At 34.6% G+C, this 15,290-nt stretch overlaps 1 protein-coding gene across 1 annotated transcript in view; it reads right to left on the reverse strand.

Moving 5' to 3' along the window:
* The window catches only part of YES1 (YES proto-oncogene 1, Src family tyrosine kinase), a 101,297-nt gene that overhangs the window by 17,964 nt on the left and 68,043 nt on the right, over window positions 1–15,290 (reverse strand). The window contains exons 3-9 of the mRNA XM_044666707.1: window positions 13,964–14,063; window positions 10,936–11,034; window positions 9,210–9,313; window positions 8,961–9,110; window positions 7,166–7,321; window positions 5,431–5,610; window positions 1,745–1,821 (exon numbers count right to left, since the gene is read on the reverse strand). Coding sequence (XP_044522642.1) covers window positions 1,745–1,821; window positions 5,431–5,610; window positions 7,166–7,321; window positions 8,961–9,110; window positions 9,210–9,313; window positions 10,936–11,034; window positions 13,964–14,063 — 866 coding nt within the window. The remainder of the gene's footprint in view (window positions 1–1,744; window positions 1,822–5,430; window positions 5,611–7,165; window positions 7,322–8,960; window positions 9,111–9,209; window positions 9,314–10,935; window positions 11,035–13,963; window positions 14,064–15,290) is intronic.

Consider the following 15,290-nt stretch of genomic DNA (forward strand, 5'->3'; position numbering starts at 1 on the left):
AAATGTTTTAAGTAAACTAATATATTGAGTCATCATATGCATTCATAAGCATTGACAGTGAAGATAATCTGCCCTGGGAATATGTGTATGATAAGGTAGTCCACAATCTTCCAAATAGCAAGGATTATGAGAGTATTGGAATGGGTCCAGAATCCCTAAAGGTTTGGCTATGTGTCAGAATACTAACATACCAATGAATACCAGATTCCTTAAATTAAACTGCTATAATTCAGATACCAGGTAGACGAAAAATTTGTCCATAAATGTAAATATTGGCTATATTCTTTTTAACTTCAAATTTATTACTAAATTCTATAGAATAAAATCTTCCAACAGAAAATAATTTCTGTTAAACCAAAAGACAGGCAAATGAAAATATACAACATATATATGAGCTAAATTGCAGAAAAATTCTCCATAAAAGTCCTATTTTGTTGCATAGCCATGAAGTGACTATGGATTCTCGAAGGATTTGCCAACAGAGTGCAAGCTCTGACAGTCCCTTTACCATGATGGAAAGACTTTGAATACGAGCTCCCAAATAAAACTGAATATCTGTTTTTCAAGGATGAGCCCAACTAAGTTCATCACTAACTAGGTTGGTCACAGAGCAATAATTTTTTGGCTACAAGAATTCTCAAAGACCACAAATCTATTTTTTTAATCCCTAGAGCCAATCACAGTGTTTAATAAATGTTTGCTAATTGAATGAGTGATTAGTGGAATTCTCATCTGTATCATTAAAGGAAAGATCACATTGATAAAAATCCCCAATCTGTAAAGTATATAAGATGGTACTACTTTAGACTTGTTACACTGCTTTCTAGTTTGAAAATGCTTCGAAAGCAGTAAAGCATGTAAGCATGACCTAAGTTATTACACTTTACTTTCACATACATAATTTCATTCGATCTTCACAGAAACCGAGAATGGCTGTATTATCATTTCCATTATACAGAAGAAATCTAGCCTAGAGAGATTAATCAATTTGTTCAAAATGTCAAAGTTATTAAGTTGCAAAACTTGGCCTTGAACAAGTCTTCCAACTCCAAAACCAGTGTTCATTCTACTATATTTCACTGGCCTCTTTAATAACCCCTTAAGTTACTGTATTGGCCTATTTTAGTAGAGTCCAAAATCCAATATAATTTATACAGTGCGCCTGTATAAATATAGCAAGATAACTGATTTTTTGTAATTTATCTGATGAAATTCAAAACTACAAAATAGGAAAATTCAATGTCTTATGGGCTGAATTAAAATTTCATGAGTAACCAAGGGAGGCAAAAATATACAAGATTACAAAAATCTAAATAAATTCAAGGTAATGCATCTGATCAAATATGTTGTCAAGGCACACACTATCAAAGGTGAAGGGCACATCCTTCTCTTTCTTTTAATAGCTGATAATCAAACTCTCTTCTTTAGGAATTAAGCAGTCAGTGATGTAGTGGAAAACACAAATGACTAGAAATGAGAAATCCTGGGTTCCAAGTTCTAGCTCTACTATTAGCCAGCTAGATCCCATGATCTTAGCCAAATCACTTAATCTTTCTGGGCCTTAAATTCCTGCCTAGTGAGGAGAAGGCTTGATCTAGGTATTATCTATGGTCTTCCTACTCAATTCTATGATTAAAAAAATACAACATTTTAAAATATTTTTCTTAATTTTTATGTATCTTTTCAAGCCATTTAGATAGCTATAAATGCACACATATATGCATGTGTGCACATACAAACATACCTGTGCTGCCATATCGACCAGTTGTGGGAGCTTCAAATGCTTTCCATCTCCTTCCTTAAGGAAATCTAATAAGCTTCCTATAACAGAAACATTTTATGAAGAGAAGCAAAATATAAAAGATAAACTACAAAACAAACAACATTTTCGAGCTTTAACATCCCTCCCCCAGCCCCAACCCTTACCTTCATCTTAGAATCAATACTATGCATTGGTTCCAAGGCAAAGAGTGGTAAGAGCGAGGCAATGGGGGTTAAGTGACTTGCCCAGGGTCACAAAGCTAGTTAGTGCCTAATGCTACATTTGAACTCAAGAATATGGGATGACTTCCTGACTCTAGGCCTAGCACTCTATCCACTGTACCACCCAGCTGCCTATAAATTCCTTGCAGGCGGGGACTATTTTTATTTTTATCTTCATAACCTAGCACTTACTATAGTCTCTAGTGAGGCACTTACTGAATTCTTGTTGAATTAAAATGAATTATTAAAAATTCTATTAACTGAGTAGTTAACAGTATCAAAAGATGTAAAGAGAGCGAAAAGTTTGAGAACTTTAAAAAAAAAAAGATCAAATTTAGCAGTTGGTGACCTTAACTATACTTAATCATTTCTATCAAGGGGTCTAACCAGGTTCTAAAGAGGTCTTTTTGGAAGATGAGCCACTAGGTGGTGCAGTGGATAGAGTACCAGCCTTGAAATAAGGAAGACTCATCTTACAGAGTTCAAATCTGACTTCAGACACTAAGGTGTATGACCCTGGGCAAATCACTAAATCCTGCCTACCTCAATTTCCCCATCTATAGAATGAGGAGAAGGAAAAAGCAAACTACTCCAGAATGTTTGCTAAGAGAATCCCAAATAGGGTCACAAAGAGTCAGACAACTGAAAATTCAGCAGATGTAGGACTCTTCCCTAAAGTGATTAGGACAATGATAAGACAGAGAGAAGGAAAAAAAACAAAACTGTGATTAAATTCAACTAACAGAAGTAGCTCTAGAGTTTGTATTTGACCAGGTGGAAAGAAAAATCCTGAGAGAAAATAATTAGAGATTACTGAATGGTTTTAGGAAAAAATGATTCTTTAGGTTTATATGGATATTTTAAGTGATTATAACTCTATCTGATGAAACAAAAATTTATCTTTCTGTAACTGTTTTATTATATGAAATTAAAGTCAAGATCATTGGGATAATATTTGCTGAATACCAGATCATAGACTTCCTTCATACTCTCAAATGACTTTCAGAAATCATTGGCAGTAGGTTATGCACTTATAGCACAGTTCTTACAATACCTTGGGATCTAGTTTGGATTTGATGACTTCTAAACTCCTCAGTGGCAGCTAAGTGTTTTCTTAGTGTTTGTGGTTTACTTATAATCAGCAAGTAGGTAGCTCAGTGGATAGGTTGCTGGACCTGTACTTAGGAAGACTGGAATTCAAATCTGACCTCAGACACCACCAAGCTGAGTAATCCTGGGTAAGTCACTTAACCTATGACTGCCTCTGTGTCCTTATCTATATAAAGGGAAGTAATGGTTAGCATCACTTACTGTCCCAATAGATAAAATAGCAAAAGACAGAAACAGGCAGTTTTCAAAAAAAGAAAGCCAAGCCATCAATAAGTATATAAAAAGGGGGCAGCTGGGTAGCTCAGTGGATTGAGAGTCAAGCCTAGAGACGGGAGGTCCTAGGTTCAAATCCGGCTTCAGACACTTCCCAGCTGTGTGACCCTGAGCAAGTCACTTGACCCCCATTGCCCACCCTTACCACTCTTCCACCTATGAGCCCATACATAGAAGTTAAGGGTTTAAAAAAAATAAGTATATAAAAAGATAATCTTCAAATAAACAACTTTTTTTTTAACCCTTACTTCCATCTTAGAATCAATACTATGTATTGGTTCTAAGGCAGAAGAGCAATAAGGGCTGGGCTAGGCAATGGGGGTTAAGTGACTTGCCCAGGGTCACATAGCTAGGAAATGTCTAAGGCCAGATTTGAACCCAGGACCTCCCATCTCTAGGCCTGGTTCTCAATTCACTGAGCCACCTAGTTTGCCCCCATAAAGCAACTTTTGAATTTCTACTTTATACCCAACAAAACTAGAAGGCAACAAAAGACAAAAACGATAAATATTAAAGAGTCTGTGAGAAAACAAGTACACTAAATGGTCCAGCCATTATGGAAAACAATTTGGAACTATGCCCAGAAAGTTATGAAACTACACACTTTTTCTTTCAACTCCTAACTAAGCCTATACCTCAAAGAAATAAAAGAGGAAAAATATTTATAGCAGCTTTTTTTATTGTAAAACACTCTTCATTTTGCTGGCAAAGTAATTTTCCTAAAGCAAAGGTCTGATATTATCACCCCACTCCACCTTTACTTCAGTGGCTCCTTATTGCCTCCAAGATCAAATAAAAATGTTCTGCTTTACATTCAAAGCCTTTCTCTCTCCTTGCTATCCTCTCCACCCATCCTTGCCAGATTTCTCACACCTTACTCCCCATCCCAAACTCTGATCCAGACACTATCCTCCTGGTTGATCCATGAACAAGACCTTCCATCTGTCAGCTCTGGATATTTTCTTTGAATGTGCCTCATTGCCTGCAATGCTCTCCCAACTACTGACCTCTCTAGCTTCCTATAGGTTCCAACAAAAATCATACCTCCTACATGAAGCCTTCCCACTTTCTTAATTCCCGTGCTTTCCCTTTGCTGATTATTTATCTAGTATATAGTTTGTTTGAATATATTTATTTGCACATTGTCTCCCTCATTAGACTGAGAACTCCCTGCCTTTTGCCTCTCATTATATCCCCAGATCAAAGCAAGTATCTGGGACACAGTAAGCTCTTAATAAATGCATATTGACTGATTAATTCATGGTAGCCAAAAAATGGAAAACTAATGAGGGGAGGTCCTCCTATTGGGAAGAGTCTAAACAAATTATAGAATTGTACTGGGCAGGAGGAGAGAGAATATGAGTAGTAACCCTAGGAATTTATTCAACTTTTTTTCTATTATTACCTGTTCTTGTTATTAAAGACATTTCCCTAGATCCATGTTAGGGGATAAAGTGAAAAGCGGGGTCTAAGTTAGAGATGGATGGGAGGAGGCATTCTATATGATGATGAGAAGGGGGGAGGGTGGGGTAGTGTTCCAACTGTCATGTGAATGAGGCAGACATTTGTATATTTGGATATATGCAAATTAAATGTACTTGAATTAAGGGCTACCTGCACATTTCATTGAATTTTCTCTGGTTTGAGATACAAATTGATTTGTCTTAAGCTCTAAACACATGAGTATTTTCCCTTTGTTGTCTTAATTTTTCATTCTTATACACCTTTACTCTGATTATCTTTCTTTTTATCACCTTTTTTTCTATTCATTCCCTTCCTATAGTCACATAAACTCCTTCACCTTTTCATTCTATATTCCCATTCAAAATTTTTACTTTTCTTTCATACTTTTCCCAAATGAAAAACTCTTACTTTCTAATTAGAAAAACCATCAAAGTTTCAGATTCTGAGGGGGGAAAAATCTGCTTTGCTGAAAACATTGTTTTTTTGAAACAGGATAAAAATCTAATACATTTAAATAAAATTATCCCAAAACAGTCTTTCAAAAATATTTTTAGGGTCAAAAATACCTCCATTTCTACTCATCTGTTCAGAAATACATACCTTTTGACATAAATTCAGTGACAATATAAATTGGTTCCTCAGAAACAACAGCATATAACGGAACAAGTTTGTCATGTCTTAGTTTCTTCATGATCTGAGCTTCCTGAAGAAAAGCTTCTGGCATCATTGTACCAGGCTTTAGTGTTTTGATTGCTACCTTTGTCGTCCCATTCCACGTTCCTAGGGAAACAACAACTTTTGTTATTTTAGTGAGTTTTGGAGGATTTTCAACTAAAGCCATTTGTGCCAAATTTCAAGTTTAATGATGAAAACAGTAGCAAAAGTAAAATTTGAGTAGCAGAAAAAAACAACAGTTACAAATGTTATAGGTCATGAATCTTATTGAGAAGTTTGGTGTTTGGGAGAAAAAAAGTATGGAAATGTTACTAATTATGCAAAAGAGTAGCTATCACATACATAACACACTGAACTATCTCAACTTATGAAGCAGATGAAATGGAAAAAATGCCTCTAAGTTGTGTTATTAAAAACTGTACTCCTCCACTCAAATCCTATCCCAATGCTTCATCTTTGTATTCTCAGAAAGACCCTGGGTTCTCAAAGACCATGATAGCAGAGTAAGCTCCGGCAGGATCTACCAAGCTGGAAGAAGCTCAAGAACAGATCCACTAAAGGATGTTCCTTATCTGAGGACACTAAGTCCTCAGAAAATCTTATTACCTAGTGGCTTTCATATAATAAATCTCGGTCACAGAGTTGTTTAAGAGCATCTATTAGGTTATAGAAAGATGGTGATCTGTGTCAGCAGAGAGGATACACTGACAAAATTATAGTTTCCTGACAAACTGACAAATAACATCTAGATCCTTCACAGGACTCTCCAACTCCAAGTTGTTGATTCTCTGCTGCAATAAAAAACTCTCATGTTATTCTCACTTTCTTCTTTAGCAAATATTTCATACGAGTGCTGAAGGCACTAAGACTGGAGTCAGGATGACTGGAGTTAAACTCCTATCTCAGACACTTGCTATCTATATTGCCCTGGGCAAGCCACTTAACCACTGCTTGCCTCAGTTTCCTCCTCTGTAAAAGGGAGATATTAACATCACCTTCCTTCTAGAATAGTTGTGAGCACCAAATGAGATAATTACCATAAAGCACTTAGCATAGTGCTTGGCATAAATGTTATCTATTATTGTTAGCTTTGCTCAGCCAGAGAAATTTCATACCTTTCTCTCTTAGTACTGAGGGAACATTCTCCTTCTGATGTAAGCAGCCCTGGCATTAGCTAACCTTCTTAATTTATACATATACCAGGTCATTATGAATCAGTATCTTCCATCTACTTAGGATACTGCTATACTCTATATGATCAGCCAGTATGGTCAGTTTTCAATGTTTATGTTAAAATTATCTTTCAGTTGTTACACTTTTAATTCATATCTTAATATCACAAATAGAATGATTCTATTGGGTGATTCAATGTTAATTGCAAGGGTCTTCATTTGGAGGAATTGACCTCACCAAAGAAATCATAGATCTAGAGCAGTGATTCCCAAAGTGGGCACCACCACTCCCTGGTGGGTGCAGCGATCCAGGAGGCGGTGATGGCCACAGGTGCATTTATCTTTCCTAGTAATTGCTATTAAAATTTTTAAAAATTTAATTTCCAGGGGGCTAAGTAATATTTTTTTCTGGAAAGGGGGCGGTAGGCCAAAAAAATTTGGGAACCACTGGTCTAGAGCCAAAGATGTTTTAAGTCATTTCTTCTTACCCATCCATACTTCACCAAAACATCCTTGTCCTAGCTTAACTTCTAGACGTAACGATTCTCGAGGAATTTCCCAAGCATCTTTTGCCAAACCTTGAGTCTGAGGTTTCACAGTAGGACACACAGTTGTTAACTTATGGCACAAGCCATCAGCATGTTCTGGAGAATTAAATATAAGTGCACTTAAAATTTTCAAAGGTAAAAAAATTATATTGAAATATAGGTAGCATTAAAAATAAATTATATATATATATATGTTCACAAATCTAAGGATGAGAACCTCTCCTAAAGGAAGTCACTGAAGTTGAATGAATAGGAGAATCACATGATCAGATCTATGTGGCAGAAAAATTATTTTGGCAGCAATGAACAGGAGCAGCTGTAACACTGAGAGATTTCAGGCAGGGAGACCAGTTTAGAGGCTGTTTCAATAATCTATCTAGGATGAGCAGCTGGGCTGGTTAGCTCAGTGGATTGAGAGTTGGGCCTAGAGATGAGAGGTCCTAGGTTCAAATCTGGCCCCAGACACTTCCCAGCTGTGTGACCCTGGGCAGGTCACTTGACCCGCATTGCCCACCCTTACCACTCTTCCATCTATGAGCCAATACACAGAAGTTAAGGGTTTAAAAAAAAAATCTATCTAGGTGATAGAGCCTGAATTAAGGTTGTAGCTGTCTGTGTGTATATGGAGAGGAGTTAAGATGCAAGCAATGATGAGAGGAATCAGGATAATGCCAAGATTAAAATCTACAAGACTTGTCTTCAATGGAAATTGGGAAGTTTAGAAGAGCAAAAGCTAAAAGGATAAAGATGAGTTTAGTTTTAGACACGTGAATGTCAGATGCAATGAGTGATATATATGGGACTTAAATGTATGGGTGATACATGTAGATTTGGGATTCATTTGCCAAAACATGATAACCTAAGAGCTTATAAGGTCATGAGAGAGAGCAGGTGGCCTAGGACAGGATTTTGAGTAGCAAATTAGTTAAGGAGTACAATGGAGATGATAAGAAAGCAAAGGAAAATGAGAAAGAAGAGTCAAGCAAGTAAGAAGCAAATCTGGAGAAATTAGTGAGAAGAAAGTATGCAATAACAGAGTGTGATTAGCATCCAATGAAGACTGGTCAAGAAATATGAAGACAATCAGATTGGGCAGTGATGACATTGTTAATAATTTTGAAGAAAGCAGTTTCAGTTGCAGCATGAGATAGGAAGCCAGACTACATTACATAAGAGAACTTAGTGAGAAAAGAGGAAACAGATGCAGCAAAGGTAGATAACTTTTTTAAGAATCTGACTAAGAAAGGAAGGAGAGTTATGTGATGAGGAGATGGTAGAGTCTAGTGAAGGTCTTCTTAGGATGGAGAAGATTTATGTCTGTCTGAAAACAGTAAAGAAGGAATCAGTAGATCAAGTGTAGAGGAGTTGGCTTTGACAATGAGATGGATTAGTTCTTTGTTAGACACAAGGAGAAAGGTGGAAAAAGGGAGAATATAGAGAATGGTAGTTACTATCAAATGGCTTAAATTTTTTCACAGTGACATAAAATGGAAAGTGCTGAGGGGTTGAAGAAAAGGAGAAGGTGTGGGAGGCTTAAAAGAGGGATGAGAAGGTCTGTAATAGTTTCTGTGGAAATGGAGGTAGGGAATCATTTAGGGAGTAATAAAAGAACTGCCTTACTTCAGAGAGGGCCCAGTTAAGGATGTTTATTATTAAAGGCACATTAATAATCTTATAATTTAAATTTATAGTTATTCAACTAGCCATACTTATTCACTTTAAAGTATTCACCTACCTGTGTAGTGTTTGACTAGTTTTTGTAAAGTATCAAATTGTGCTCTGGTTGTGATATAATATCCACCATTGTCAAGTTTCCGAATTTTGTAGTGTTTAACATTGTCACCCCTTATCTCATCCCAGTCACGAATAGAAAGGGAAAAAGCACCTAGAAAAACGAATTCCTTTGTCATCTTTCTTGAAATACCATTATAGAAAATACAACTAGTTTGGCTGTGAAAATGTATTAATTTAGCAAGGACTATACCTTTGGTGGTTTCACTTTCTCTTACTAAGAAGATACCTCGTTGGTTCCCAGGATTTAGAAGTAGTCTCTCAGCATCTTTTCTGCCCATTTTGCCAAAATACCATCTATGGGGAAAATGATGTGTTGGATGTAAAGATGAATAAGGGATAGGTAATAAAAAGATGCAACAGTAAAAAAAAAAAAAAAAAAAAAAAAAAAAAAAAAAAAAGAATGATAGTGAGATGTAATAACTACTGTTTTATTTATCCACATTAAATGGCTTAAGTCATTAAGGTATCTGGTTAGAAAAAAAGAATTCGGGGGCTGAAAAAAAATCACAAGAAAAGGATAAACCATTATATATAGAAAGTGATACTAAATTTTTCCTGTAATTTTTGGTACAAGTGAAACTACTTTAAAAATGATCTTATAGCTGATCATCTGAAGAGTGGTATTCAAATTGTGTGCTATGGGGTATTTAGCAAGATTATGCTACAAATTGCATTGAACCCACACATGCAAATCCATGTATAGGTCTGACTTTGCCATGGCATGCTACAACTTATCACAGCAAAAGAGACTACTGTCACAAACAAATCTAAGTAAAAAGGAGCAATATAAATAGAAATTCCATTTGTAAAAATATCTATAGTACAGTAGTGAATAGTGACGGCAGAAAAGATTAACTCTGGATCATCTGTGATAATGGCAAATTATCAAGTGAAAATAATGAGAATGTGGCAGGAGATATTACACAGATGTTCTAGAAATAACAATAGTGTCCGTGTTATATCCATAAATCTAATATGCAGCAATCAAGGTATACTATTCAAATTACTGGGGATTTTCATTAAGAGCTCAATTACTGAGATTTTATTGCTAATAAACTGAATATTTTTATAAAATGGCTAAAATGAAAAGTATATATAATAGTGTAAGTAGAGTTGAATTTTATATTGCATTTCAAAGTTTATAAAGCATTTTATATGCTTGACCTCATTTGATTTTTTTTTATAACAACCTTATGTGGCAGTTATGTTACATTGTTTTCACTCCCATTTTACAAATGAAGAAACTCAGTTCAGAGAGATTATGTAACTAGCCTGTATTTTCATGACTCAGTAGTGTTCACGGAGGGATCTGAATCAAAGTCCAGCACTTTATCATCTGCACTCTAATGCCTCCTCTAAAATGTATACATATAAATGCCACACACAGGAGAGTCAGAATCCATATAATCTAACCCCTTATTTCACAGAGAAGGAAAATAAGATTTTGAAAAATTAAGTAACTTCACAAAATTTTTTCCTATTATTTTACAAAGAATAAATTACAATAAAAATGCATGATTTAAGTTCACATAACAGTTCAATTGAGTTATTACTGCCAATCATTATCTGGTGTAAAGAGTAAAATCACTTTGAAATGAGTAAAACTGGAGAAAATGAAAATGGTTCTTATTCTAAAATAAAGGAGGAAAGGAGTGCTTCACTACTGGAATCTCAAAGGATCCATGACTTCATGTAACCTTTAAAATAATTTTTTGCTGAATATTCACGATTTATGATCTTACTCTCTAAGTGGATATCACTGAATTGAGTTTCATATCACATCTTCTATTAATAAGATACATTAGAAGTATTAATATTGGCATAAAATTTTGTGGTTATTACATCATTGGTTAAGTAAGATGCATGTTGAAACACATTTGAAAAAAGCATAAATAAAATATGAAGTAATTCCTTACTCTTCTGCCTGAATGGAGTCGGCAGGAGCTACATAATTGCTAGGGATATATCCTGTCTTTCCTGTAGCTATAGATCTTGCTTCCCACCAGTCTCCTTCCCTGTAACAAATATAATAGCAATTACTACAAAGAAGACATGTTAACCAAAATATAATATATGCAATGTTATTTTACATTTTAAATTAGGAAGGAGTATACTGCAATTTTTGTTGGGTTTATTATTTCTGTTAACATGAACATTATTTGGACTTTGACATACTAAAATTACATACAAATCAAGTAAAATCTGATACATGATGAATCTTTATATTTTGCCATTCCAAACTAGAAATATCATTTTTAGTTCAGTAAAAAAAATAGCAAGTGAGAATTTTTGAGAACTGCTGTAACAAAGTAAACAAGGCTCAGGAGCCAGCTCCTTTGATTTTCTCAATACTTTCTTTTGAAATTGCCTTGTTTTTATTTACTTATTTCTTTACATATTTTTCAGTAGTATGAAAATTCCACTAGGTCAAGAAACATTTTGTTAATTTGAGAGTTATTTTGATGCCCTGAATATAGCAGTTGATTAATAAAGGTTTAATGAGTTGATTTGACTTGTATAACTAGGAAAAAAAGGTGAGCCACTCAAACATGCAAGAGTGACATAACAATTAGTAATGCCATCTGCTATGTTGGTACTCTGAAAATATTAAAAGAAGATAATGGAGAAAGGCTTCATGAAACACAGGGAAGATCCTCTATATACGGGATTTATGGGATGACAGACAAAAAACTGCACAAGATATGTAGCTTAAAAACATAAGGTAGTGGTAATTATTATCTGCACTTGTGAAAGAATTGCCTATTTGATCAATCACAGAGCCATTAAACTATCAAAGAAATATAAGAACATAAAAGGCTCTCTCTTCTGTGTAATTCTTTCAAAACTAGAAAAGCAACAAAAAAAATGCTTAAAATTAAGTCACCCAAGGAAGAGTGATAAACTTTTACTAATTACTCAGTTTTTGATAGATGATTCCCTTTTTAGCATTACATTAAATTTCACTGCTCCTTTTATTCATTTTAGAAAAAGCCTGGGATACCCAAGCAAGATGTTAACATTCAACAATTAGATTAAGGGATCTATATGTTCAATATTTCCTAAAATATGCTTAGAATTTTGCAAAAAAAAAAAAAAAACGCAAGAATATAAGGTCTAAATGCATTTCTCACCAACCTTGCAATTATGTACCAAGATAAAAAGGATTCCACTAAGTTTATAGATAAGTCTGTCATTTTAGAAATGATAAATATTTGTAGAGCAAATCCTACTGTAGAGGAGCTTGTTCTCTGAAACGCTATGCCTCCTTTGGCAATATAAAAAGTTATCACCTAATATTTGTTTCACAATTCATATCAATGTATTTCTTTTCTCTAAGCAGGGCAGACAAAATAGGGAAAAAATACACTTCACAACAGCAATACAATTAAATGTGTAAGTTAAAATATTTAAGAAATCAAAAGTTTTATACCAAACACCAAATTATCAGATATTTTCTTGATGAAAACATCTTAAGGTATATATAAAACTTCTCAAAAAGGGAGACGGGGGGGGGCAGCTGGGTAGCTCAGTGGATTGAGAGCCATGCCTAGAGACGGGAGGTCCTAGGTTCAAATCCGGCCTCAGACACTTCCCAGCTGTGTGATCCTGGGCAAGTCACTTGACCTCCATTGCCTACCCTTACCACTCTTCCACCTATAAGTCAATACACAGAAGTTAAGGGTTTAAAATAAAAAAAAAAAAAAAATCTTAAAATAAAAAAAAAAAAAAGGGAGACGGGTATGAGAGGAAGAAAATTTGGAACTCAATTTAAAAAATGAATGTTAAAGTTGTTTTTATGTTATTAAAAAAATAAAATACCAAAAATAGATATAAAATATCTCAATAAAAAGACAATAAATCCCTTTCTGAAGAATTTCTGAAGTAACTTGGTTGTTATTCTTGAATCATAGATATAAATTATAGTATTCACTAAGAACTTTTAGAACATTAAAAAAGTCAGGTGAACAAGGAGAAGAGAGAACAATTAAGTGCCACACAAGTAAAACCAATTTAATTAGTTTTGAAGACTGAGTTTTTGTTTTTAGGGAAAAATAAAAATATAAAAATTTGAACTAAATGGTTTAAAAATTAATAAGGAATATAAAACATCATCTTTCTTAAATATTTTAAAATATATTTCAAATCCATATTATGGTTTAATGGTAGGAGAATTGGGGATTGAGAGGAAGACAAAAAGAAAAAACAACAAACCAATATTTAAAATTTACATAATGAATTTTGTTTAAAGTGAGAAGAGATACAAAGCAAACAGAGGAGGTTTAACCAGAAGCTATCAGTAAACTGAGCTAGTATTATTAGAGACATGAATTGTTCCCATTAAACCTTATAGTTTCCTGGAGCTGTGGGCTTCACGTTATTATACATACCATCTCTGAAATTATAATCTCATTAATTAAAATTTGTAGCTTTATAATATTATTTTAGCCTTAATTTTTTTGAATTCTATTTTGAATAGACTAGACCCAGCTACCACAATAATGGTTGAAATTTAGTTTAATTTAGGTTAGTAAAGGGGGGCAGCTGGGCCAGCTCAGTGGATTGAGAGCCAGACATAGAGACAGTAGGTCCTAGGTTCAAATCTGTCCTCAGACACTTCCCAGATGTATGACCCTGGGCAAGTCACTTAACCCCCATAGCCTAGCCCTTATTACTTTTCTGCCTTGGAGCTAATACACAGTATTGACTCAGAGATAGACGGACGGAAGGAAGGAAGGAAGGAAGGAAGGAAAGAAGGAAGGAAGGAAGGAAGGAAGGAAGGAAGGAAGGAAGGAAGGAAGGAAGGAAGGAAGGAAGGAAGGAAGGAAAGAAATTGAGATTTAGCCTAATGGTTAATTCCTAGTTTACAGACTATTACTACAGTTAATACTGATAATCACAAACCGATTTAGTAGTATTTCCCTATAAAACATTTATAATACTCACGTATTATTAATTATTTGAAATCTTTCACTCTTCTTAAAAGAAAGATCTTCTGTAGTTCTAGCTTCATAATCATATAAGGCCACAAATATAGTAACACCACCTAACAGGAAAAAAAATGATGTGGACAAATTGTATAAAAGGACATCAGAAAGCCTCATCAAAAAAGATCTGTTTTTTTAATACAAAATCCTATGTTTATTTTTAGTTGATTATGAACAAATAATCAAACAAAAACATCTGATTCAGCATAGTAAAATATAATAAAAGGCTTGCCTTCATTAAGATGTCTCCCTGATTTTAATGTCCTACAAAATTCTCTGTCAGCCAGAGATAGCTTTCAATGACTGATAGTTAATATCAAATGGGGCAAAAACAGGAAAACATTCTTAGAGCTGGAAGAGTCCTTAGAACAAAGCCTAATCCAGTCTCCTTGTTTTACAGATAAGGAGGGAATGGAGAACAAAAAAAAAACTGAAGTGACCATCTTAAAGTTAATTCAGAATCTCTATCTAAATCTAATATTTAGATATTAGATATAGAGGACCAAACTATATCTAATGTATAAATGGAAATGGAATTTCTATACCCTTGGAAGTCTTCTATATGTTTCTGTTTATAAGCTCCTCAATTAAAATGTAAACTGTTTTCTGGTAGGGATTATTTCATGCTTTGTATTTTGTATCCCCAATATCTAGCATATTTACTGCTACTGTTCAGCCATGTCTGACTCTTTGTGACTCCATGGGCCACTCTGTCCATGAAGGTTTTTTGTCAAAGAAATGGAATCCTTTGCTATTTCTTTCTCCAATGGATTGATACAGAAGCTCAGTAACTTACCTAGGGTGACACAGCCAGTTAAGTGTCTGAGGCTGGATTTGAACTTAGCTGACTGAAGGCAGCTAGGTGGGGCAGTCTAAAAAAAAGTACCAGGCCTGAAGTCTCTCTTCTAAAGCTTGTTAAGAGTCTACTACAGAAAGGACTAAAAAAGGCAATTTCCTTATTCTAGGTCCAGCACTCTTATCCACTGAACCACTTAGCAATAGACACAAAGGAAGTACTTAATAAGGGCTTGTTTGCTGATGACATTATGGCCATTGAGTTGAATCTCAAAATTGAAAAGAGATTACCCTCAAGATACTGGAAATAATGCAGGCATAATTAAATCAATCCCTATTCAAAAAGTTTCAGGAGCTCCCAACTGCCACAAGGACAATATACAAACTTTTGCTGACCTTGAAGATCTTTCATAATCAGGATATTATAATAATAAGTCTTCCTCATAGTTCCTCCATCCCAGTCAGGTTGAATGCTTGTAGTATACAACATT

This window comes from Gracilinanus agilis, chromosome 1 (genome assembly GCF_016433145.1).
Source record: "Gracilinanus agilis isolate LMUSP501 chromosome 1, AgileGrace, whole genome shotgun sequence".
Lineage (NCBI taxonomy): Eukaryota > Metazoa > Chordata > Mammalia > Didelphimorphia > Didelphidae > Gracilinanus > Gracilinanus agilis.